The sequence below is a fragment of the Rhopilema esculentum genome, chromosome 18 (genome assembly GCF_057945365.1).
Source record: "Rhopilema esculentum isolate cy_ngs chromosome 18, ASM5794536v1, whole genome shotgun sequence".
NCBI classification, from domain to species: Eukaryota; Metazoa; Cnidaria; class Scyphozoa; order Rhizostomeae; family Rhizostomatidae; genus Rhopilema; species Rhopilema esculentum.
This window is the reverse complement of record NC_142832.1, coordinates 835185-857198: the sequence shown is the minus strand read 5'-3', so window position 1 is coordinate 857198 and position 22014 is coordinate 835185. Positions and strand designations below refer to the sequence as shown.

Below are 22014 nucleotides of genomic sequence, written 5' to 3'. Positions count from 1 at the left end.
TGCAGAAACCAGATTCACATTTTAACATCCGTCGTATAGCGACATGTGGGTAAAAAACAACATGTTGTCAACAATTAACAAAAACAACAAATCAACATTAACAAAAATCAATAATTGAAAATAACTGGCCGCTGAAGACCCTCCGCTAGATGAGGTTTACCGTAGGATAGGAGATGACCTATTGCAACATTGAAATCTCCTCTTGAGGCAAACTGTAAGAGACCTATTACTCGAACAGACTTGAATGTGCATTATGAAATACCTATATATGAATAGTATAATTTACATGTATTTAGATTAGCTTAGAAATGAGCACAGGTTCTTTCTCTTGCTTCTAACAACTTTTAACCAACCTTAAACAACAGCATGATGTGTGTAAAACTCAGTTATTTTACTTGCTATATCCCAGTCAATTTGAAACAAATTTAACTGAATTCACCTGGTATTTAAAGGGCATGTGCCGACATGTATCCAACATGTGTCAACATGTAGGGCATGTATCCAACATGATTGGAATAAAAATAAAGAAGAAGAAATGAAAAGTCACGAAACAGTGGAATTCCACTCCAAACGCTTTTGCTTTATTAGCCAATTGTTAATACGGTATATGCCCTTTAACGGTGTTCTTCCAAGTTATGCCGTCAAAGAAAAAAGATTCTGAAAGTATGTTATTGTTACGTCAGGCTTTGGAAGTTTGTTCAAGAGGCAGAGGCTCTGGATAACAATATGGCAATTTACATATAATAAATATTTAATACCATATGGGTCTACGATGCCAAGGGTGCTTTGAGAATACGGTACTGATTAAAAACGTTTTTCTGTGATGGTGTGATTGTCGATCAACGATAGAATAGTTTGAAATGATATAACGAGTCATAACAATTACCATAAAAAATCTTTAATCATTAAATTTCATCAATGCAAACATTGAAAATCATTTAATCATCACGAATAATCAATTGCAAAAAATATGCAATAAAAACTTGCAATAAAAACTTGCTATTAAACTCAAAAATCTAATATTGCAAAATTGCAAAACAAGAGAACAACTACTTTCATCAAAGGAGTAAAATATTTCATACAGTGACACGTGTACAACAAGCTTTAATTATAATTGGTTGATTTTGATTGACAGACTTATTCTAACCAATCAGATTCCCTGATAAGTATCGGTCAATCTACAAGAAATTGACTTGTCACTTGATAACATCGTGTTGCTAACAGTCTGTTTTCGTCGTTATTTAGATAAGTACCACACGCAGCTAACTTAGTTTTTGGGACCCACCTACAAGAAGGACGCGAACTTCAACACACTTCGTTGTCTTCAGCATGTCTTTCAGAAATTTTACTTCGTTGTCTTTAGCACGACCTATGCCACAAATTTCGAATTGGTTTGAAATCAGCAAGAGGATAACCTGTGTTTTTAATACTATGGTTCAATTAATAACTACAAAAATACAGAAAATGCACACAAAAAAATATCAAAATCCAAAAGAAAATATCCAAGGGAAACAAACTAAAAGAAAACATTTTGTTTGTTTTATTGTTCTTGTTGACGCAGCGACAAAGAGCTACAATCCCGGATAAAATGTTGAGAAAAAATGCAATTTTTGTAATTTTCTACTTTACCTTGCCCCTGTAAATTCGAATTCCTCGTTTCCCTGCGAAGCAATGTTGGATTTGTAGTTCTATCATTTCTCCTTCAGAATCATGCATTCAACATTGAAAATATAAATATAAGAAAGTGAAAATATAAGCTTTCTTTGAAAAGTCTCAACCATTTTTGTCCGGGATTGTAGTGTGTATACATATTTGCATACCAAAGGAAACGAAACGAACGATTACGTCACATATGCGATAAGATGTATCGAAGGTAAGAGGTACTGTTTAATGGTATACATATGATACGTATAATGAATCATATTCAAGGTTTTGATTTGAACTAGGGTAATGTTTGAAATCGAAACATTTATATTTTGTGTAGGATTAATCAGTGTGTCTGTCTGTATATTGTGATATACAAAGTGATACATTCATTCTATTAAAGCTTTAAGAGACTTGATCGTCAAAACAATTAATTAGGTTCGTTTTAGGACGAACTTCAAAGAGGCCTTTGGTACATATCAAATCAAAATATTTGAGAAAACCAAATTACGAAAAATTGAACACAATATACAAAACTTAGTTTCAAAAAACCTTGAGGCATCGAATTGCCTTCTCGTTGAAGTAATTTTCTTCTCTTCTCTTTCCCAGTAGCCGGCTTGTTTCTGCTAGCATAAGGAAACAGTTTTGTGCTAATTTGCATTTTCCATTAGCGAACAGGGCAAAACGTGCGGCCTGTTTTAACAGACTTCTCATCTCCTTTAACTCATCACCATTGAATTGCGAAGCAGTGATTGTGTCATTTCTTGTTCGCTCGCTCTTAATAACTTGGTTGTGGTCCGATACATCACTATCTAAAGAAAACCCTTGAGAGGGTTCAGCCTCCATTTGTTTCTGATCTTGCACCCTAACGTCGTGTACCTCGTCGGACATCGTTGGTGTAATCTGATCGTCTAGTCCATTCGCCTGAAGCTCCTTCCTAATACATGAAGCAATTTCGTAAAGCGTCTTTGCAGTCTGCCAATGGATCCCAAGGACGACTTTCTCCATCTCTAAATTGGAATAAAGAATCCTTTTAGCTTCCTTGAATTCGTTCTTCTTCATGTGCAACATGCTTTGCACAAAATAAGCGTTGCATGTGAAAGGGTGTTCGCGGCCAAGATTGTCTTCTAACATTTTTGTAGATTCCGTCAATAAATCCTGAGCATCGTTTGCCTCCGTCGTCTCCAAACTGAACGCTGTGTAAAAATACAAAATTAGAATTAAAATTAAAAATTTGCTAAATTTAAATCATCAGCAAACTTAATTTTGACTGACAAACTTTTAAGAATGGGATCATTCTCTTGTCAACTTTTGTGACATTCTATTTGTTGCCTTCATGTAAAAATTCTAGCACCATAAATATGAGTAAATAATCCAACTTTGGCTTGATTACCTGTTTGGAGCTGATCGCAATCTGCAGCGTATGCCCTGTTTACTACATTTCTTTGAGCATTGTTTGCGAGAGTTTGTTGAGCAAGATTGAGGAGCATTGTTTTGGCATCTTTAATATACTCCATCCCTTTGTTAAAATGATCCATCGACGTATCGCCATCCCTTTTTAGGCTCTCTGCAAGCAAACAAACACCCATTCCTCGCCAGCAATGAGTGTAAAGCATCTCTGTGTCACTGTCATCACATTTTAGTTCCTCTAGGCTTTCCAAACTTGCTTGGAAGAGACTCTTTGCTTCAGAACTGAACTTCCTGTTGCCATTAATGTGAATGCTCATCGAGGCAATGCACACGTTGAGCTTAGCAACAAAAGCATTATCTTTGTAATTCAAAGCCTCTCGTTTCATGCGTCTGTATATTCTGCCAACTAGCATAGGCTTGAGCATGTAAATAAGAAAATGGAATACGTTCAGCTGGGTTGCAGTGCGGACAGCTGGCTCGTACATGCTTTTACGCTCACTGCAAATCATCAGACTCTTTATGATGTCATCTTCTGTTTCCCTAAAAAGTCTAACGATTCTTTGTACTCTCTTGTCGGTAGAACATTGTGCTAGTGACATTTCGACTGGAACACCATCTGAAGGAGTGAATGGCTCTAGAACACGAAGCTCCTCTCGTGCACCAATTGGCAATCCCATGAAACAGTTGCTTAAAAGTACAGTTAAGTTAAGAAACATCTCCTGATGCTTGGCAAGTGCTTCCATTTGTGAATTCTTGAGAGTGTCATCGGATGCAGTCAAACTTCTTAGGATATAACCATTGACGCGGGGGATGTTATACACCATTCCTTTGAAATCAACACACTCTCTCGACAAAAATAAAGTGCCCTGCTCACAGAATACATTCAGTGTACTGTCCTCCAAATCATCCCTGCAGTTAACAATACGATTTGCTTGCTCAATATTAAATCTGCTCGTGAAAGTCAAAACCTGGATCAGAAGTCTTTTTTCTGTCACATTAAGATTGCCCATAATCGCCTCTAGGGTCTCTTTAACTTCTTCATCATAAAGCATCTTTTCCACTTCTTCAAACTTGCATTCAATATAACGGAGTAGATCCTCCTTGTTGTCAACAACGAATGCACTTTCAATATCCCTTTCAGTAATTCGTGTAAGATAGAAAGGGAAGCACTCAATTTTCGATACGATAAGATTTGCAATCCTTTTTGAAAAGCTTGGATCCTTTTCTCTGATAAAGTTCATCGCTTCTTGTTCACTTAAGGGTTTCGCTACTACTTCCACCGAACTGTGTCTGTTCTGCGCATACAAACTTGTTCTTTTCAATGACGTCACGGCGCTGACAACAATTTTTAACTTAGTAGCGAGCCTGGTATCTTTTCTTAATTTTAAGAGACATTCACAAATGCTTCTGCCAGTTTGAGTCAACGAGATCAAGGAAAGATCGAGAATCAAGATTATTTCATTGTAATTTTCGAGCAACCCATTTAAGGCACGGGCAGCCTTTTTGCTATGATCTGCCTCAGCTTGTGGCTTTCTTGTTATCTCCTCGATAATTTTCTTGTTTAACCCGTTACTGTTTAAGTTTCTATCAGCCACAATTCTCACGACCCTAGTACTTTCAAAGAACGGGCCTTCCTGGATCTTCTGATACAGAATGTTTAGGGATGTTGTTTTCCCGCTTTTTGGTGGCCCAACTAAACAGATAACAAACTTTTTGGGGTCGTTAAGTTCGCTTAATATTTTTTCCACCTCTTTTGAGTTACGCAGCCCTTCAGTGTCTGACGGTTCCTCTTCAAACACTTTATCTTCGTTTTGATCAAATTCTGGAACATCTTGAATAGAAAAAACAAAGCTTCTGAAAAAAGAAATGTCTTGTTGTGATTTTGGGTGGGTTTGAACAATCAGCTCAGCTAGTCACATGATATTCTGATAGTTAAATTTTTAACACGACAATAAAAATAAGTCTGGATTGGTTATATAGCGATTAGAATTGGCTAAAAAGGGTCAGGTGATAGAAGAAAGTCAAAAACAAAATGTTTCCCGATGTATATTGAAAGTTTAACTTACTAATCCGTAAGTAATAAAATTTACCATCATTATATTCATTGTCATATCCTGTGTTTTACAGATTAAGTATTGATCAAATCAGATTGGCTGCTAGTAAATTCACCAATCATCACCTTTGTATAGCTACAAAAGGCAGCATACTATGCCCAGGAGTACTATAGGCAGGATTGCATTTTGGAGGGACATCACTAATTGGGTTTAACAGGAAAGAAGGAATTGTTCATTGTGAATAAACTTCATAACATTGGAATTGGAATTGTTCCTCACATAGTAGCTAGAGAGGGAATAGAATATCAGAAATGAGTTGAGCTAATTCTCAAAAGTTTTTAAGCTTTGGCTAATAAGTAGATCAAAATGATTGTTCTTGTTGCCAAAAACGAGAACATAATTTCATAACATCCTAGAAATGATTATTATAAGAACAGGATTATAGTTATAAAATTTAAATGATCTTTTTTCACACAATAAGAGGCTCATTATTGTAATGTCCACAATTTTTACTAGCCCTGTGCAGATCATGGCAGTATGTCTCAAGAGGAGATGGTTTTTGCCTTGATATGTCATTATTAAAATTTTTCCTAGCTATCATTACGTTAGTTTGTTTCGTTGGGCCAAGATGGGGCTCATTAAAAGACCTAACGGGAAAACCTGGGATAATTTTGCTTTTACAAAAGATTATTCTTACCAAAGGCAATGTAACTTGAGGCTGCAGACGACATTGAGCTTGGAATGCTACTGAATGTCCTATTTGTAAAGAGTGGCAAGTCTAGGGAGTGAAATAATGCATTTATCATGATAGGATTTTGGGATAAACAAATGGCCACAGACAATTAGTTTTGTGACACTGCATTGGAGAATGATTGACACTGCATCAAAATGATAGAAGTTGTCCCTGTCTTTCTCAGAAAGCAGATCATGAGGTTTTGACCATAAAGCAAATCAAGTTATTATCAGTACATGAGATGTGTACAGATAAATACATCAGTGACTGCTAGATTGAGGGGGCTAAGCCAGGGACAGATTTACCAGTGGATGCAGGGGGTATGATACACCCTCCCCAATATTTTTGTGTTCTTTGGAGAATTTTGCTTTGATTCGGTAAAAGTGCATATTTTGGTGGTCAGTTGTAGCAAAATGATGTAGAGAAGTTGTTTTCTTAATCTTATTATCTTCTTTATCTGAAAGATAGAGACTGAGTTTTAAAAATGTGTTTCCATCAGTTTCCAGTCACATAAAGGGTGTGGCAATAAAGGGTGTCAAATAAAGTTTCTAGTCACATTATCCAATCCAAATCAAAGGCAATCATTATCCAACACCCCCCTATCCTTGCCACTTAAATCCGTCCCTTGGCTTAGCCCCCCCCCCTCCCAATCATTTCCAAAGTGTACTTAAACACATATAAAAATCACCTTCCTCCTGGTTTTTAGCATATTTAGCCTAAATAAACATTCTAGTCCTCTCAATTGGTAATATGACCTGTGGTCCTTGCTTTAGATAAACTTTCAAATAAATCTTAGTGCATCACCTGCAACAATTTTTTTGTACCTTGTCACCTGTTGATGGAATATGGCACAGGAGCTATGCATTTGAGATGGTCCTTTAATTTAAGGCTTAGGCTGGCTATAACATCCAAACAATAATGTACCTGCCCATGTACTTGCATAAAGAGAAACAGATCAAAGTTTTGTGGCTAAATGTCTCTCTGAAATGTCCCTGTAGACTTTTACTACTAAGTTTTTCCGACATCCTGCACCTAAAAATAGCTGAATTGACAACAAAAGCAAATCGCAAATTACCTGGAGACGTAAAGCAGTATCTTTTCTTTAAATCATCAGATACATCTTTCCGGTGAATGTTTTCTAGAGAACTTAATAGCCTCGTAATAGTTGCTTGATCACCCTTTCTCCTAATCCATTCACCCAATGCCTTAGCACAAACATCTTGTACTTTCCAATTAAATTGTCTACTATCTGCCTCCAGCTGATTAACAAGATCACTAGAGTCCTCAGGTGCCAAGAGATTTCTAAGTAGTCTTTGCCAACCAGTTACTCTTTCTGAGACAAGCAAAATATCATCACCACTGGCTACAGAACACTGCCTTTCTAAGGGAATGTCTTGGCTTGACAATGACAAATTAGTAAAAGAGCTTACGGTAGAGGAATATGAATGCATTGCAGACGTGTTAGCTTCAACTAATGGTCCTGTTTGCGTGGTCCAGAACGACTGCTTTGCAATTTGGCGAGGAGTGGATGGCGATCTTCTTGCTCCGTTTGGTGTTTCCATCTTTTTAGCCGAGTAGAATGGCTCTTAACAGTTTCAACGGATCATGGGAAGGATTTCGAGGCTTAAAGAAAAAGAAAATACTGGGCAAGGAATCAAAACCTTTTCTGCATACAGCACTTCCTTGTCGCCTCCCATTTTAGCACTTTCGCTTTCTTCGAAGAAAAGCCTCGTTCTGAAGAAAACTAAACACAGGGGTATAACAGACCTCTGAGAAAGAAAGAAGAAAGAGAAGGCTTCTGTGACAGATGATAAAGTATTATGGCTTGGCCTCTTACTTTTTGGCCTTTTTAAACATTATTTTTTTAAATTATCTCTTTAATTTGAATAACGGCCACTGATGGTAGTGGTAGGTAAGCATAGTTCAACTCTCAATCATGAATTTCCCAGAGATGTAAAATTGATATAAACAGGAAAAAAGTGCCGAAAAAAATATGCACACATTCAAGAATCACTGAGAAATTTGATGCACACTCAAATGTGCACACTTATCACTCTTGCACTTATCACTCTTGCACTCCTGGGTAATAGCTTGTGCACTCCCGAGATCTCTTCAAAAACTGCCATGAAATCCAGACCGGCTTGTTGGTAGGGATGACACTATGGGGTGTCAAGGGGGGCAGCTGCCCCTCTCCAAAAGTTCCCATTGACAACCCGTTGGCAGCCCAATATAAGAAAAAAAGAACTGTAGGCACTTTGAAACTTTTGAATGAATTTACTTTTTTTATAAACACCATTAAATTGAAGTTCAGGCTGGCTTTATGACTCTTAGTAAAACCATTATAACCATTAGAACTATGAGGCATGATTGTTCTTGGTTTCTTCATAAATCATGAGGGTGCAAACAGTGCAATTGCTAAATATTGTGCTTAAGGAGGGTATTAAGGCACCATTTGCAAACAAAGTTTGAAAATTCAGCGTCAAAGCACCTCTAGAAGGGAAAAACTTTGTTCAGAATTACATTCTAAAGTACCTCAGCCATGTTGATTCTTAATCTCTTGACCAATTTGAATCAATTGAAAAAAAGAAATTTGGAGGCTCTTGTTTTTATAAATTGTCCTTTTGAGAAAATGTTCTATCAAAAACTGTTGCCCAGCTCCATGATTCATTAGGAATCTGAGAGGAATGAAATAACCAGGGCCACAAAGAGGGAGGCAAGGGGGCAAAGAAGCAAATTTTCCCTTGGCTTCAAGGCTTTATGGGGCCTTATAAAGTAATGAATTCAATTTTCAAGATTGGAATTGATCAAACATAACAAAAGTATGCCCAAGAATAGTGGAACTTATCATATAATTGGAAGAAAATGGCTCCAATAAATTTTCTTGAATGTATTAAATGCATAGCCATTTTCACTGTCAACAAGATATTTCCATGATATTCAGTCAAAGCAGGGCAAAATGCTTGACTTTAACTTTGTCATCAATCTGTTTAAAAGAAGGTATACACGATTTGATTGACATTTTTTCCTTCATTTTCAAAAGATTGTAGGACTTAAAGATACAGTAAAGGGAAGTTCATGAAATATGTCGGCAACCATTTTTATAGCTGTCGGCACTTGAATTTTTCTAAGACTGTTGGCACATCGTTGTTTGGTTTCTAGTGCAACCCCTGCTTTTTGGTTCTTGAATAAAATCGCGAATTAAAGTTTGATCTCCCTGATAAAAAAGGGGCAGTATATCAGTAACAAGTACTCTGTTTTTCACGGTTTCATAAATGCACTTTTGTAGATGGAAAGAGTTTATTTTCTCTCTTTGTCTTTTTTAAGATAAGCAAAAAACAAAACCAATCAAAAATTCCAATTTTTTTTCATATCACTTTTATTCCATTACTGAAATATAAATTCAAATTGCAATTAGTTGAACAAACACTCCTTATGTAAACAGGCCTATGCTCTCCAAAATTTACCCTCTAATGTATATTCCTGTTGTTAGCAGACTAAATATATAAATACCTTGTAGGCACAATGCAAGGATCTAGAATACTTGTTGCCAGGAAACTTCCTGATGCTGCCATGGATTTGCTTAAAGAATCAAGGTAACACATTAAATTTTTCTAATGGATGTTAGAACTAGATTTTTTTAAAACAGCCAGGGTTCATTAGCTGATCCTAAACCACCAAACTAAGAAATGTCGAAGAGCATAAAATCACAACACAAGAACTATCAAATAAGTGGTTAGTTATAGATGATTTTGTGCTTGAGGATTAAGAGTGTGTAAATAAGAAATTTTTCAAAGTATTGTAATAAAAAGTTGGATTGCTTATGATTAGCTCCAAAAGAAAATTTGGTAATAGTTTCAGTCTGAAGGCCTCCTTAAAGACCAGATGCATAATTATGTTATTTAATGACCATCATAAGGTAGGGTTGTTAAATGTTTAAAAGAACATAGTTTTTTAAATACACTTACTACAGCAAATGGAAACTGGATAGACATGATTCTGGTACCCTAAGAAATTTTTGTAAAAATTTCTTTACATTTTCTAAAAAATTTCTTATAGACACAAGATTGATATTTGGCCATACTCTGAGGTACCCATTCCTAGACAGACACTACTTGAAAAGGTTTCTGGCATCGATGGACTTTTATGCCTGATAACTGACAAGATAGATAGTGAATTATTAGATGCGGCAGGTAAGATTTTGATGAATTCATTTGTTAATTTCAGCAAATGAATTAGGTAACTTGCATTACATTATTAAATTTGCTGAATGTATATAAGTATAATTGAATTAAAATTGCCAAATGCTTGTACAAAATTGGTCAAAATTGGTTCAGTTTAACAGTTTATAGTCAAATCCTGGTATAGTTTGAGCTTCTTTGATCTTGATACAATTTCTTTACCTTTATTCATATTTGTAAGATTATCCACTTTTTCTTAATAACCAGGGCTGCAGCAAAGAGCAAATATTATGGCAAATTCTTTTTACAGCCATCTGTTAGAATGCTTTGTTTATATTGGTATTGCAATGCTATCCAATACTATCTCACAAAATACAAGGAAATTCTGTAGAAATTCACTATACATAATTCTATTGCTACTGCCCCCTTGGTGAAATTAATTTCTTTGCTAACAGGAAAGCAGTTGAAGGTTGTAAGCACAATGTCTGTTGGATATGACCATGTCTCTGTGCCAGAATTGAAAAAGAGAGGAATTATTTTGGGAAACACACCTGATGTCCTTACAGATGCAACTGTAAGTACCATTTTGTAAAAACATTTCAATAATGCAATGCCATTTTATGATGCTATGAACTTTGCAAGGAAGGATAACAAAGACTCAGATGCTTCACAAAAAATACTCTTCACTATTTTCTAAGAAATATACAGAGTCCAGGAAACATTATGGCTTCTTGCCTGTTAGCTGGAGCAAGTCTACCCAACAATGCAGTAGTCTTGAGGACATGCATGTATAACTTGAAAAGAGTATATAAAGTGAGAAGATTTTATCATTGGGCTTGAACTTTTCTTTTTTCCTGAAAGAGCATAAAGACCAAACCATTGATTTTACTTGAATTCCATTTCTAAGGAACTTTTATTCAAAATGTTAAGGGAAAACTTCAAGAAACAAATAGGGCAACATTTCATCTGAAGGAAGATTGAGTTGTTTTCTAAAGAGAAGATTGGTAAGGTTATATACAAAAAGGGTAGGTATTTCCGATTGAATTGAATCATCCAGAACGTTTGATGACTGAAATATAGTTTCAATTTTTTGTATATTTTGTAATCACCTGTTGATATTTTTATGATATTTTTAAAAAGAATGATGTTATGATGTTGATATATTTTAGGAAAGAATCAGAAAAAACCTTTTTGTTGTATGTGTTTCTCCTCTGTTTCAGGCCGATTTGACAGTGGCATTACTCCTAGCAACCTCACGAAGATTGTTTGAAGCAAATAAAGAAGCTAGACAGTAAGATCATTCTGTTTTTGTCAGATGGGGACAATTTTGTCTTCTTTACCAAATACAAGTCAGATTTTTATAGTTACAATATTGTCACTATTTAGCTAAGTGCTTAGCTGTCCCCTACCCCACCAGTGATTCCCAAACTAAACTTAAAGCCATACAATGAATTGTCTTGCTCTTAGCTATTGCATGTGGAGCTCTCCTCCTCCACAATCCTTAATAAATTCTGTAGCCCCCTCCACAATCCATAATAAACTCGGATAGTGGTTTGTTTTTTTTATAGAAATCCTTTCAGTCAGGCCTTTTGGAATCTGTCTAAACAGCTCTCGATTCACTCCTGGCTATATATTCCCATTTAAATTTTAATAATAATGCGATGTTTAATAATCTTTCTATGACATTAAGAAAGGACGCAGACGTAACCTTCTGGTGTATTTGAGTTTGTTCATCTGATTGTTTTTGTTTGGATATCCTTTATACTTGAAAACATCATAGATGGAAATGATGAATTGATGAATAGGTGAATTGCTTTTTAGGGGAGGTTGGGGAACCTGGAGCCCCCTGTGGATGTGTGGGACCAGCTTAAAAAACAGCATTATTGGCATTTGTGGAATAGGACGAATTGGTTAGTTTTCCTAAGTCTACAAACACAATAAAAGCAAGCTAAAATGCAGACTGAAAAGGAAGCAACCACAAAAAGCCTAACTAAAAAATCAAATATTTCTAGAAATATTTCATGAAATGTAACAAAACATTTCTAGCCTTGAAGCTTTACGTATGAGCAAAATGAAAAAGCACTGATAAAGTTATGGAGATAAGGCCAATAGGAGTTAATCATTAGAGCACGACTTAGCTTGAAAATTGTACTTCGAGCTGAAAAGGAAGAATTTTTTCAGCAAATACTTTTCTTTGTTTAGTTTTGGCAATATGTCACAAAACACTGTTTGTTCTGGACAAGACGCCGTTGTACATGTCCTAACAAATAAAGGACATCCAGTCCTATTTGAATAGTGGATTTGAAGCTCGAGACGATGTTTCTATCAGGCATTTTAAGATTTTGAAAGCTAACTAATCTGGTTAGCGATGCTGTATCGACAACATGAACTCTTAAAAGAAGTGAAATTTGGTCCTTACTTCCTTGCTACAGACCTTATCCACGGAAAAGCCTTTTGTCGTTTTTAGAGGAAACTCTTCCTGGGATACCCTGTGGATGTGTGGACCGTCGTTAAAAAACTCTGTTGTCGGCATTGTTGGCCTAGGCAGAATAGGTCAGTATCTTGTTTAAACAAAAAATCATGAATAATGGAAAGTTTAGATTCATTTTATCAAATCTGCTGTATTGCATACCTTCCAAGTCTTGCGCTTTCGAGAATGGAGGCACAATGGAAAGTATGATAATAACTATAGGAATAATTAGGTAGAGAAATAGATCTCACAATTAAGAAACATTAACATGACAAGCAAATCGATATATCAGTTGGGTTGCACTTTGCAGAGGAAATTTTGCCACCAATTTGGTTTCTTCAGTCAAATTGCCAGTCGATTTGAATTGCTACACATATTTCCGTAATCGCGTAACTCATCTTCTCTGGATATCTTAATTTGCTTTAAATTCTATTTTTGCAACGAAATTCATTGTTTTATGAAATTGAGAAAAGCTTAAAAATCGATTTTTCATGCTTTGTATCCTGCAGATGTTATCTTAAAACTCCCAGCCATTTATACTAGTTTCAACAAGGAAAATCGATTTTTTTTTATTTTTGCAGTAAGATATTGGCCTTAGCTTACCGCAAAATGCGACAGCCTGCAAAATTGATTGCTTAAACAGGAATTGAATTATTGTATTTGATCTTTTTAACGCCCTCTTCCTTTTTAACGCCCCTTCCTCATTAACGACCATCCTAAAAGTGAAAAAAGTCAATTTACGCCCCCTTTTTATTTAACGCCGCTGATAAAAATGTTTGATAAATTGTTGTTTGGTTGTTTTGAGGTTGTTCTATTTTTTCCGTTGTATAATTTTTCTGAGATTCTTGGAAGAAATTCAGAGGATAAGGTACACAAATTTGCTTTCAGGAATTTTAAAATTAACCCTATTTTTCTAATTAACGCCCCTCTCTAATCAACGCCCACCCTAAAAACTAAAAAAAATATTACGCCCCCGGCGTTAAATAGATCAAATATGGTATCTAGAGTCGATACTTATTTGATAACTTTCACGGCGTCACCTCGCAAAACTCCCTAACGTCGATTAGTGGCAAGGCGCGGAAAAACGAATTTGAAGCCTTCCCATAAAAGTTTCTTACAGCTATCCAATTCTGTTTTAGGGCATGCAGTTGCCCAAAGACTTGTACCCTTTGGCATCAAGAAAATTCTTTACACTGGAAGAAAGGAAAATGAAAGTGGTTAGTTTGAATAGATATCATTGCTTAGAAACATTGAATTCTATCTGACCAACGCTGTTTCGAATCCTCAATCATTTTTACCTGCGACCATGCTGTTTTAATTTTTTACCTTTCTATCTTAAGCTGTAACCATTGTGAATTCAACAATAAATTTACACAATCTAAAAGTTGTTTCTGTCGCAAAAGGTTATACGAAAACATCCCCTTGTCATTCCTTTATCATAATCATTATTCTTATTTGTTTTTCTTCGTTTGCTGCGTAATTTGTTTTAATTGTTGAACAAGGGGGGGGGGTGGGCAATTAAAAGATATTATAGGGCTTTTAACTTTGTAAAAACGAGGTTTAAAAGTATAGATGGAGTCGAAGGGCCTTTTAAACAGTTATGTTAATAGATATTGCATGATCTTACGAGAAACTCCATGTCTTTTTCAGCAACTAAAGATTTAGGAGCAATATATTGTAAGTATTCTGTTTCTTGATTACTTGTTTCAGGGAAAATGTTAAGGCTAAAAATCTATTAATTTGTTTCTTGACAAATACAACATTAGAAAGAGGATGTTACAAGGCATAGAATACACATATGTAACAGAATCATCCTTACCCATCAGAACAACTAAGGTCCAGAAGAAAACAGCAATTAACCCAAATGGTAGTGGAAAAGCAGCACACGTTCCCCTGTCTCACCAGACACATGATAACGCTCATGCTCGTAAAATGTTTTCATAAATACTTTTCCTCGCTCGTAAACAACTCCATGTTGTAAGCAGCCTTTCCTCTGGCTGGTAGAATTCTTGGATATTTCCCCAAATACTAAGTCCATGATTTCTTATAAAAAATTGGTATAGTCTTTACCTTGTGTACGAAAGGGACTAAGATATACTTTTTTCTTGCAAACAATTTAGAAGAAAAATTTGTAAAGCTTTTGTGAGAGGAGAATAAGAGTTTTGCATAGAAAAATGTTTACATTATACCTACTTATTTCTAACACCTTCATCTGATAAGTATAATTGTTTATTTTAGTCGTATTGTATTTATGTTTTTTATGTGTCATCTAATTGATGACTTTTTGAAGATGACCGACCCGTTAGTACGTAGATATCACCCGTTAGCCTGTTTCATGAAGAATGTGACAGCTTGATACCGAAGCTAACAGATTGGTACAGAGGTTGCTAGCAAACGCACATTCAGGTGACCTCAGGAATTTCTCCAAATATTGGGGGGGGGGGGGCTGACCGATGGTCTGACTCTAATTGTTTCCTGCCAGTTTGCCATTTCATTCCGAAGGCCCCTACCCCCCTACCTTAAAGATGCTTGTTTGATTTCTAAAAGACATGTACTTTTCTTCAATCCGTGAAGCTAATGATTAATTCTGCCTCCATTTTGATAAAGCATTTTCATTTCAGCTTCTTTAGACAGCCTTCTACAACAATCTGACTTCGTAATTGCTTGTTGTGCACTGAACGGAAGTACACAAGGTGTGTATAGGCAAGCATTCTTGACATTTCAAATTGCATATCATATATTGTTTCTAAGACCACTTAGTAACGGTTTTGCATGAAATCTTCGGTAGCATGTTTGACAACCTCTTCTGTTTTGTTAAAATGAAAATTAAGTGTTCTTACAAAGTGTGTTCTTATAAAACTAGAGTGTGTAACCACAATGCTTTTTTTAACTCTTTCTACGTACTTTTTTTATAATAATCTAGTCTATAAGAATATAAAGGCGCAAAATCGCTGAACTTTAAGGATAATTTTAGAATAATGCAAGGCTCAAGCTTCATCAAGAGTAATTTAAAAACAATCTTAGGCTCAAAATAAAATAATTTAAAAATATCGAGGCTTCGAAAAATATTCTTATAAAGAAGTGTGTATCAGTAGAAGAACAAAATTTAGTGAGAACAATAGCACGAAACGAGGTCAGTTTTTTGTGGCTTTTGCGGTTCTTTTGAAGTACATATGCAAATTTAGACTGTATGACGTGAAAGGGAAGCCACGATATCCATCACAGTAGTGTAGCGGGGATGGGACAGGAGTGGGATTAGGTTGCGGACAAGTGCTTTATGCGCAGTTATAATATCTTTGACTTTGTGCACAAGAACAAGCTCCCTTTTGCAGAGTAAACGATCTCATTGAAGTCCTCACTACAAGCGTGATTTTGTGTTAAAAATCTTTTGTACACAGTGCGTTATTCGCATACATTATATTCATGAATTTCTTTTCAAGAAATGTTCAATAAAGATGCATTCTCAAAGATGAAAGACACGGCAATATTCATCAATACAAGCAGGTGGGTACCAATTGGTATCAGTATGCATCTGCAGTGTTGCAAGTCTATTGACTTGTTAGATACGTACACTATACACGTTGATACACGGTACGGTTGACACACGATAAGCCCTCTTTGAATAGTTTCTGTTCCATTGGAAAGGGCGTACTTCATACTTGCCCAGAATTGATGAAAATAAAGTTTCTTCGAGTTCTTTTTATTGGAACTGTTTCTTATTTCTATAAAAACCTAGTATTCTGCCATTGAAACATATCACAGTATAAGGATACCCAAAGTACTTCAATGTTTTTTACTCATTGAGGTCTGCCGAAGTCTGGGAATGATTTTAGCAGAAATGTCGATATCACTTACCTAACCCTTGCTTTCTTGTACTGGTATGTTATGATAAGACGGCGTCACAATTTACTCATAGCCACATATGATAGACACACATGCGGGTGTAATGTATTTGCATGCAGTTACGATCGACAGCGGATCACTTATCAATGAAAAAATTGATTTTCTTATCAAATATTAAAATCATGCCAGAATTATGCTAGATTTCAAAATATGCCAGATTTTATGCTAAAGGACAATTCTTGGCCAAAATTATGCCAAAATATTTTGAAATACAGGGGTGGTGTTGTCAACCAAGAAGATTTAATCGAAGCGTTGAAGTCAAAGCAGATTAAGGTAAATTTTGTCAACCAAACAACTTCCTTCTTTTTCATCTTCCATTTTCAGTTTTTATTTACCCTTTCTAGTCAAGCCTTGATACTGAAATTTTTAACTTTTGTTAATTGCTGTCGCACTGAAGTTTATTATGTTTTCGCGAAAGATTAATCATGTATTCTACAACAATTCATGCTAGAGATATCTTTGCATCAAATATCTAAGGCAAAATCGCAGGAGGGAAGAATCTTCATACAGAAAAATTATCACGTTTACACAAATTTCTAGAGTCATAAAAATTATGAATGCTGAATTTTCGAACCCCAAACAAAATGAATTTAATTTTCTAAAACAAGGTATTTAAATAAATTGCGATTTTTTCGTCTTAAGGTTTGAGGATCTCCAAAAAACAAATGCTTTGTTTAGAGCCCCCATTACTCAAACCCAAAAGATTACCACTAGAACCTTATGTTCAAGTATTTTAAAATACCCCTCCCCCCTACTGGGTGGGTATACTATGTTCAAGTATGTTTAAGTACCCCTCCCCCTACTGGATGGGTATACTATGTTCAAGTATGTTCAAATACCCCTCCCCCTACTGGATGGGTATACTATGTTCAAGTATTTTCAAATACCCCTCCTCCTACTGAATGGGTATACTATGTTCAAGTATGTTTCAGTACCCCTCCCACCTACTGGATGGGTATACTATGTTCAAGTATGTTTCAGTACCCCTCCCACCTACTGGATGGGTATACTATGTTCAAGTATGTTTCAGTACCCCTCCCACCTACTGGATGGGTATACTATGTTCAAGTATGTTTAAGTACCCCTCCCACCTACTGGATGGGTATACTTTGTTCAAGTATGTTCAATTACCCCTCCCCTTCTGAATGGGTATACTATGTTCAAGTATGTTCAAATACCCCTCTCCCTACTGGATGGGTATACTATGTTCAAGTATGTTCAAATCCCCCCCCCCCTACTGAGTGGGTATACTATGTTCAAGTATGTTTCAGTACCCCTCCCCCTACTGAATGGGTATACTATGTTCAAGTATGTTTCAGTACCCCTCCCACCTACTGGATGGGTATACTATGTTCAAGTATGTTTAAGTACCCCTCCCACCTACTGGATGGGTATACTATGTTCAAGTATGTTTCAGTACCCCTCCCACCTACTGGATGGGTATACTATGTTCAAGTATGTTTCAGTACCCCTCCCACCTGCTGGATGGGTATACTATGTTCAAGTATGTTCAAATACCCCTCCCACCTACTGAATGGGTATACTATGTTCAAGTATGTTTAAGTACCCCTCCCACCTACTGGATGGATGTACTATGTTCAAGTATGTTTCAGTACCCCTCCCACCTACTGGATGGGTATACTATGTTCAAGTATGTTCAAATACCCCTCCCACCTACTGGATGGGTATACTATGTTCAAGTATGTTTCAGTATCCCTCCTACCTACTGGATGGGTATACTATGTTCAAGTATGTTCAAATACCCCTCCCACCTACTGGATGGGTACATACTATGTTCAAGTATTTTCAAATATCCCTCCCCCTGCTCAGTGGGTATACTATGTTCAGGTATGTTTAAATATCCCCTCACCCCTACTGGATGGATTTATTGTAGTTGCCAATTTGATTTTTTTTGCTGTACTGTAATCTATTTTGCTTGATTTTAATAAATTCTGTGGTGGCTCTTTTTGAAAATCTCTCTCATTTCCCTCGTTCCCCGTTTCATGTGCGTTGATCATACCTTGTAGGCTGCTGGTTTAGATGTAACAACGCCTGAACCACTAGCAACAGATCACGAATTGTTCACACTAGAAAACTGTGGTAAGGATCTTATGAGATGTTTTATCGAGAATTTTTGTTCCTCCTTAAACTTTGAAGCATATAGTTAAAATTAAAACTGCCTTGAATGGGTGTAAGTTGTTCTGTGTTTTTGAGATTTTTCCCGTGATATTGCGATATTTTAGAACTTTTTTTCATAAGTATCCTTGTATCCTCGTAAGTAACTTTTCATTTTTTTTAGTATACGTCTCCCACAATTTGCTTGTGGTTTCAGGTCTACTTTTTGCCGAATTCGTTTCTTCATACCATCACCCGATTTCTAGGTGTGATTAACTATTGAATTTCATAAGAATAACACCTTATTGCTACAAGGTCACCCGCTCTTCTAAATACTTTAACATACCACATCTAATCACGTGCAAAACATCAATGACATCATCTTATTTCTTTCTTTTCTTTGCTTTGAGTTTTCAGTTTTTAAAATCTTATACTTTCATTTCATATGAGCATTTATTTACATCTTTTCTGCTTTGATTTTACATTCTTTTTATCAACTGTTCCACATTCTTTTTATCAACTGTTCCAATTTTATTTTCGTTCGTTAGTCTTGGATGAAGCCCAGTTCATCGGTCCATCTGGCTCTTGCTCAATAATCTACTTTTCAATGAAGCATAAAAATCCTCTTTTCTCAGAATATGCAACCCAATAATTTGATCTGCCCCCGTGTGCCTTTTTCTCCTGACGTCTTTCGCTTCTCATGTGACGTTTTTCTGTAATATCTACCCTTTTTAATATTAGCAACAATTTACAAATTCACTTTCATTTGGTCAATTATGACGAATATCAAGAACACTGGTTAGGTATTGCTTGCATACCTACACGACGTGTCAGAGTTGTTTACAGCCAAGAAATGATCATCGGCATTCGTGTTTCGCCATGCTCATTACATTTTAGAGAACCATATTTCTACTTATATTGAAAGTCACGTCTTAAAAGGCTTAAAACATCGTCTTATTGCTCGTTTACTGTTTCTATTTTGAGGCTGTATCTGTTGTAGTTACTGCACAACTGCGTTGTAAGTGCGGTGTGTTATTACAGACACCTAATAGGCAGGTATTGGTACACCGGGAAGTTCAAAGGGGCAGAGATTTGGTGCTCTTAGTGAGCTGCCTAACGATGGATAAATTTCAACATTACTTCGGTTTTTTCCTGGAACTGATTTCTAGCCCTTTCCCCAAAACTGCCCATTATATTCCACCTTATGTAGAAAACAAACATTTTGAAACATACTTAAGCTTTGGTATGTTTCAAAATGTTTCCTTTTTTAAAGCCACTTTGAAATTCTGTACCACAAAAATATTTTTTTCTTTTCATCGCCTCTCCAACTCCAAACAATGATGTTTTATGGAGGTTCAAAATCAAATACATCTTCACCATTTTTAATTATAATGATGCTGTAAAGGTCCTTATTATTTTCTTTCGTTTTGAACATCTCCATAAATGAATCAATCTGCTACCCTCAATGTTTAGTAGAATCTACTTTATGACTACAAAACTAAAGCACTGCGGTAGAAACCTAAAGTACTGCGACCCCCCAAATAATGATAGATTCACATTTTAACCGTCTAGTTGTTTTTCATGTCAAAAATTTCATGTTTGTCGTATCTCCTTATGGATCTTTCTTACCCTTGAATTGCTTTACAGTTCTGCTGTCGAATACACTTGTTTATTGTTTATGAAATTATTAAATCGTTCGAGCAATAATAGCTTGAGCATGGTCAAGCAGACCTGTAGGAGCATTTAAAACGCACGCGAAAGTACAAAATGGTTACTTTTTACATTTTTGTGCCAAATATACAAAAGTGTCCTAAATCTGTCAGAAAATTAGGCTTAAATCAGTATCCTTTCAAAAGCTTCTTTTCGAAAGTTTTTTGTCCGGGATGATTGGGCGGGAAAGAATCACAGCATATGTTTTATCAAAGTCTGAGTTTTGAAACTGAGTTTAATTTTCAAAGGATGCGGGTGGTAAATGCTTAAGACTTTGTTCTTTTTTGAAACACTGTTTGGCCTGCACAGCTTATATCGGCTCGATCCTAACACGATCCGCTTTCATGATTCTTTGAATGATTCCAGTTCTTGGGCGCATCCTCGTCTTATTTACTTTGATATTTTGATATTGCCGTATGTAAACGACTACGTAGGCAGCACATTGAATGTAACGTCTTTAATTCCACTTACCTCTAATTTTCTGTCACATTTCCGGCAATTTCGCAGAAAGAAACAATATTTTTTTCAGGCAAATGCTTCCCGGCCTCTTTAATGCGTCACATTTGATTTGTCGATTTTATTCGTGTTCAGCGAGATGGAAAATTAACAACGCGACTAAATTCATTGTTGCGCCATAACTTTGCCGGTAAATTTCCTTGATGTTCGCTTCTGAGTACTGTAAACAACACCTGACTGGAGAATTGTGGTAGCACAGTACCACAAAATCTACACAACGCATCTACGATCGCAAGATATGCATCATCTAAAGGGCCCAACCAATGTGGTACCAGCTATAGAACATTTACCGCCTTCATTTAATTTTGCCCAACATTAGCAGTCAACGTTTTCTATTTTGTGTCTTCTTTGCTCTTTCATGGTTACATTAGATCATATTTGGTTTAATCTCCATATTTCTGTTCATTATTTGAAGTCGTTTATCAGGACTCTCAACTCTGTGACGCGACAAAATTATTGTCCCTAGCGAAACTAATGGAAATAGACTCTTTTTTGTACTTAAAATGACACTATTCTATTCCTTTCTAATTATGAATTAGTCTTCAAAATTGTAATTGATTAATAAGGGTCCAAGGTAGAAAGATCTTCTTATGCAGATGTACTTTCACAAAAAAGATTGTGCTTTTTCTCCCCTTGTGTTTCATTTACTGGGGTGTCGTCAAAAGCGCTTGCACCACGGGGGTATTGGGGCAGTGGCCCCTTGTCCTTGTGATTTGTAGTAATTTTCTTCATTGTTCTATTTTAACCCCCATCTTGATCCTTGGTCCTATCCTTGAAAGCAGGGTTTCCAGTCTGTTGCCATTGGTTTTATTTCCTTCTGTGAGATCACTTAGAATTTTGGTATGTATACATCGCTTTATGACTTTGTGCTATTACACATTATCTCTTTCCCATAGTGGTTTTGCCTCACATTGGCAGTGCAGAGGTGCAGACTCGAGTTGATATGGCAGTGCTGGCTGTGAAGAACCTTCTTGCAGCATTAGATGGGAAAGACATGCCAGCCAAGGTCGTATGAAACAGTTTGTTCCAAGAATGTGGCCAATCACGTTCAAAACGTTTTCTCTTGTGATATGACATTTTACTCTGTTGCTAAAGTGATGGAGGGATACGAAATCTAAATGTTTTGTAAGTGCCAGGATAATTGTAGAAATGTTTCTTCATGAAAGTAGCTTATGAAGAAATATAAATGGTTTTGTTTGTCATATATTGCAATAACCCCATAGACATTCTGAAAACGTTCAGACAGTTTTTATGATCAACACCTCTCATTTTTATTGTCTT

At 36.1% G+C, this 22014-nt stretch overlaps 2 protein-coding genes across 6 annotated transcripts; one reads left to right on the top strand and one right to left on the bottom strand.

Annotated features, from left to right (window-relative positions):
- Positions 1–1735: 1735 nt before the first annotated feature.
- Positions 1736–7579, bottom strand: LOC135680879 (uncharacterized). Of its 2 annotated transcripts, XM_065195092.2 has the most exons (4): positions 6917–7579; positions 5806–5886; positions 3038–4885; positions 1736–2840 (listed from the first exon to the last, which is right to left on the bottom strand). In XM_065195092.2, exons 1-4 carry the CDS (start codon positions 7401–7403, stop codon positions 2188–2190), a joined length of 3069 nt encoding a protein of 1022 aa, XP_065051164.2. In that variant the 5' UTR covers positions 7404–7579; the 3' UTR covers positions 1736–2187. The 2 variants fall into 2 exon arrangements, with proteins under 2 accessions (XP_065051164.2, XP_065051165.2); XM_065195093.2 differs by lacking the exon at positions 5806–5886.
- On the top strand, positions 7577–21960 carry LOC135680884 (glyoxylate reductase/hydroxypyruvate reductase). 4 transcript variants are annotated; one of them, XM_089113700.1, is made up of 13 exons: positions 7577–7656; positions 9359–9434; positions 9898–10031; positions 10475–10593; positions 11240–11310; positions 11841–11929; positions 13629–13706; positions 14140–14166; positions 15111–15182; positions 15930–15993; positions 16608–16665; positions 18420–18492; positions 21630–21960. In XM_089113700.1, exons 2-13 carry the CDS (start codon positions 9364–9366, stop codon positions 21746–21748), a joined length of 975 nt encoding a protein of 324 aa, XP_088969826.1. In that variant the 5' UTR covers positions 7577–7656; positions 9359–9363; the 3' UTR covers positions 21749–21960. The 4 variants fall into 4 exon arrangements, with proteins under 4 accessions (XP_088969826.1, XP_088969827.1, XP_088969825.1 ...); XM_089113701.1 differs by having other exon boundaries at positions 7588–7648; XM_089113699.1 differs by lacking the exon at positions 11841–11929 and adding an exon at positions 12487–12572 and having other exon boundaries at positions 7646–7753.
- Positions 21961–22014: the final 54 nt, after the last annotated feature.

Excerpts from the sequence above, each read along its gene's own strand:
- LOC135680884 (XM_089113698.1), top strand. Across the intron at positions 16,666-18,419 it reads TGAAGTCAAAGCAGATTAAG|GCTGCTGGTTTAGATGTAAC; the intron begins GTAAATTTTGTC and ends CATACCTTGTAG. Across the intron at positions 18,493-21,629 it reads GTTCACACTAGAAAACTGTG|TGGTTTTGCCTCACATTGGC; the intron begins GTAAGGATCTTA and ends TCTTTCCCATAG.
- LOC135680879 (XM_065195092.2), bottom strand. The coding sequence starts at position 7,403 with ATGGAAACACCAAACGGAGCAAGAAGATCGCCATCCACTCCTCGCCAA. Across the intron at positions 5,887-6,916 it reads ATACTGCTTTACGTCTCCAG|ACTTGCCACTCTTTACAAAT; the intron begins GTAATTTGCGAT and ends TTCACTCCCTAG. Across the intron at positions 2,841-3,037 it reads TTGCGATCAGCTCCAAACAG|CGTTCAGTTTGGAGACGACG; the intron begins GTAATCAAGCCA and ends ATTTTTACACAG.